This window comes from Loa loa, assembly GCF_000183805.2.
Source record: "Loa loa unplaced genomic scaffold supercont3.910, whole genome shotgun sequence".
Taxonomy (NCBI): domain Eukaryota; kingdom Metazoa; phylum Nematoda; class Chromadorea; order Rhabditida; family Onchocercidae; genus Loa; species Loa loa.
In genome coordinates this window covers 1-3,514 of record NW_018109090.1, presented here as the reverse complement: position 1 = coordinate 3,514, position 3,514 = coordinate 1, and the positions used below count along the sequence as shown (strand labels likewise).

Sequence of the window (3,514 nt, the reverse complement as noted above, 5' to 3'; positions counted from 1 at the left end):
GGTTTTCGTTTTGTGGCGTTAGTCAATTGTTAATGCAAACATATTGCGACATATGGGACTATTTACATGGACAAAGCAAACGAATAATATATGGTCTGAAAATTTTCCAAAATATTACTCGACTATTTTGCTATTGTGAAAGAAGAATAAAAAAATTCATCATCTCTACCCACTAGCTTGAGCGGTCTCGGCCTCGCAACTATTTCATTCATTACGGCCTTTGTTGCCTTGGAGCATCATACCAAAGAATGGAGCTCCATCGCAGCTACGATTTCTTTATCGGATCGGAAATGCGGCATGTTGATGAAATGGGAGAATTTCTGCAAAGGCTTGAAAAAGATGAAGTATATTAAAAATGTTCAGGTTAACTCGCCTTGAAAGACATACGACATGTCAAGCAATATCTTGGTGTAATGCAATTTACCGAGAATTAGTTGAAAGAACAACGACAGTTATCAAGGTAGCGAACATAGTTTTGATTGCTCTATAACATCTTGTTTCTTATATAAATTTGCATAGATCAATAATTTTTTCATCTAACATGCAAACATTTCAAGATTTATCTTCTAATCCAATGGAAACTATTCCCGGTGTAAAGTCACGATACAAGTTGAAATAAATAAGGTCGAAGAGAAGAAATATTGATGAACAGATTTTGTTATGCTATCACTGATTTTCAAAAAATTAAGGATTCTTTCTGCTTCCTTGATTGATAGATCTCAGACTTAGATAATTAAACTATTATCCGTATAAGCTTGATCAATACAGCAACAAACTCAACAATTACAATATCAGTAAGAAAAATTCAATGAGATATCAACAAGAAGAAAAGAAAAAAAGAGGACCAAATAACGCGCGATATCGTCTATCCAATTGATCTCGATGAAACACATCTTTAGAAATGATTTTGGTGATCAAGGTCCTCTATTTCTTCGAATATGAAAGCAACTTATATGATCTAACCAATTCTACATATTTAGCTCTTATCTATTACTACTTATTACTTAATTATATGTTCTAGCTATTGGCATATTTATTTCCCGTGTTGTTACGAAATTTTTCTCCATTATAATCTTTTTATTCTTGTTCATGAATGGATGTTTCATTTCATATCACTTCTATGGTGGAATCTGTCAGTTTTTTTAATTTTATTCACATAAAATGCATTTGCAGTTTCATCCAATATTCTTGAGTATGCCATGATATTTTTAGACTACTGTCAATTGTCAAGTTCATTTCAAGTTTTGGTATGTTAATTTATTCAGAATTGTCTAAATTTATGAATCTATTTAAACTTTTTCGGATTTCGAATATTTCCTTGGACTTGGAAAATTTTGGATTTGTTTGAATTTACTTGAACTTATAATTTTTTAGATCTTTGTATTTCGCTTATTTATTTGAATCTCTTGAATTTACACCTTTTTTGAATCCCTAAATTTCCGATAAAGAAATTTTCACTTTGATTTTTATGTTTTCTTTAGTGTTTTAAATTTCTGAAGTGTTTTCAGAACTTTTCTTTAGTTTATCATAAATATTTCGTAACATATTTTCACGGGCATTGACCTCAGGTAGATAAAAATGCTAAAAAGTCTGTTAAATTTGTAAAACTGAAGAGCTCTGCACGAATATTCCTTTTGTCTTCTCAACGACTGTTTAAAACTGAGGAAGGTTTGTGTTTACAGTATTTCTTGTGCATGGAAAGCGATGGCGAAATGTGGAATTCTTTCCCACAACCGGTATGTTTACATTGATAACGAAATGGTTTATCGTGCGTTTGGAAATGTTCGTTATATTCAATTTTGCCCTGCATGGTCGCATTACAGTCAACATGTGGACACTCATACTTTTTCATACCTAAAAATGAATTGCTGTGACATTTCTATCTGCAATTACTTTTCCTATCACTTCATTTGGTAATTAATTGATTCGATTTCCAATTAATTTAGAATTCGCGGAACTATTCACTTATTTGGTATATATATTAACGATAGAATCTAAGTCTTTTTGTTACATCTGATGGAAGGTCTGATGGAATGCCGTAAACGTAACTTCGGAATGCCGTAACTTCACTGCCGTAAACGTTTTGCAACACATTTTCATGTGAGCAAACACATTGAAACTTCTTTTGCTATGCATAAACTTCACGAATCTAATCTTTAGCGCTGTGGTATCGTTTTGATTGTGCCTTTGTAGGATCCGCATTGTAGAAAGGAAACGGCCACAAATTTGACATAGCAGATTAGGTTGATGCACTTCTTTATGCTGTTTAAATCCTCCTAGGGAATAGAATTCCTTTCCACATACGGGACAGTTGAAGCTGTTGTGCTTTTTAAGATGTTTAGAATATTGCTTGCTCGTCTGCACAGTCGTGTACCACAACAACAACATTTAATCTTCTTCTGCAAAACTGAAATATAATTTGAAAAATGATTGAAAAATGATTTATTGATTTTCTTGCTCTATTTGTTGTTTTCCTCTGGACACACACTGGGTGTTTTGAATTACTAATCCTCCAATCACAATGATAGTTTTGAATTTTCGGTTACTTTTTACAGGTGAGCTCTTGCCAGGTTTTGGGGTCGTTTGATAGATTTGACAAAAACGTGGGCTCGAATCACGTGATCATCGCAAAAAATATTTTGCCACGTTGAACTGTCTCATTTTGTCGCTGCGATTTATGTTGTGTTAACTTTGATTTCTGCCATTGTTCTTCCGGCGTATTTTGAAACATTTCGAAAAAAAAAACAAAAAACAAAGAAATGAAAAATAGAAAAATAAAGAATAAAAAATGAAAGAAATGGAAAACGAATGAAAGAGTGAAATAAAAATGGTGAAAAAAGAAGCAAAAAAATGAAAAATAAATTAATAAAAATAAGAAAAAAACTAAATTATCGTTCCAATTGCTGACGCTTTTTTGTACATCCGTTTTATTTCCCATGTATAGCTTTTTTCAAATTTTCATTTTGAAGTTTCTTATATGATTTCAATTAAATCCATTTATATAGCTTCTACATATTACTAATTGTATAATTACGTGTTCTTGCTAATGGCGTATTATAGTCACTGTTTTTTTCCTTCGTTATAATCGTTTTGTTCTCGTTCAGAATGTGAGTGTTATTAGGAATACATATTCTCATAAGCACAGCTAATAAATGCATCGTAATTTTGCTTTCTAAGCAATGATTGCTTTATGCTACTTTGTACACTTCCCATGACATTTATTTACAAATTGTTTACTTTATGCTGAAAACTATTAATAATCTTCTGGAACATTGGCAGATCTTCAGAAAGGATAAAATGTTTCATGCATGAAAATGAACCCATCGATAACTGTTGTTGTAGTGAATTGTCACATTGTCCTCAAAAGTATTAGTTATGATTATCACCGATTTTGCGACTAAATAGGAAGCAGCAGAACATGACTTTTTTTGACGATGAATGATGGAACTTTTAAAAGCAATTTTGACATTGATAGTTGTGTCATTCCAATATATATAATTATGTATATGTGTGC

General features: G+C 31.8%; 1 protein-coding gene across 1 annotated transcript; it reads right to left on the bottom strand.

The window, feature by feature from the left end:
* Window positions 1–1,642: 1,642 nt before the first annotated feature.
* Window positions 1,643–1,852, bottom strand: LOAG_19010 (hypothetical protein; the record flags this gene model as incomplete). Its single annotated transcript, XM_020451669.1, has 1 exon — window positions 1,643–1,852. One exon carries the CDS (start codon window positions 1,850–1,852, stop codon window positions 1,643–1,645), a length of 210 nt encoding a protein of 69 aa, XP_020304529.1.
* Between the last annotated feature and the right edge of the window lie 1,662 nt (window positions 1,853–3,514).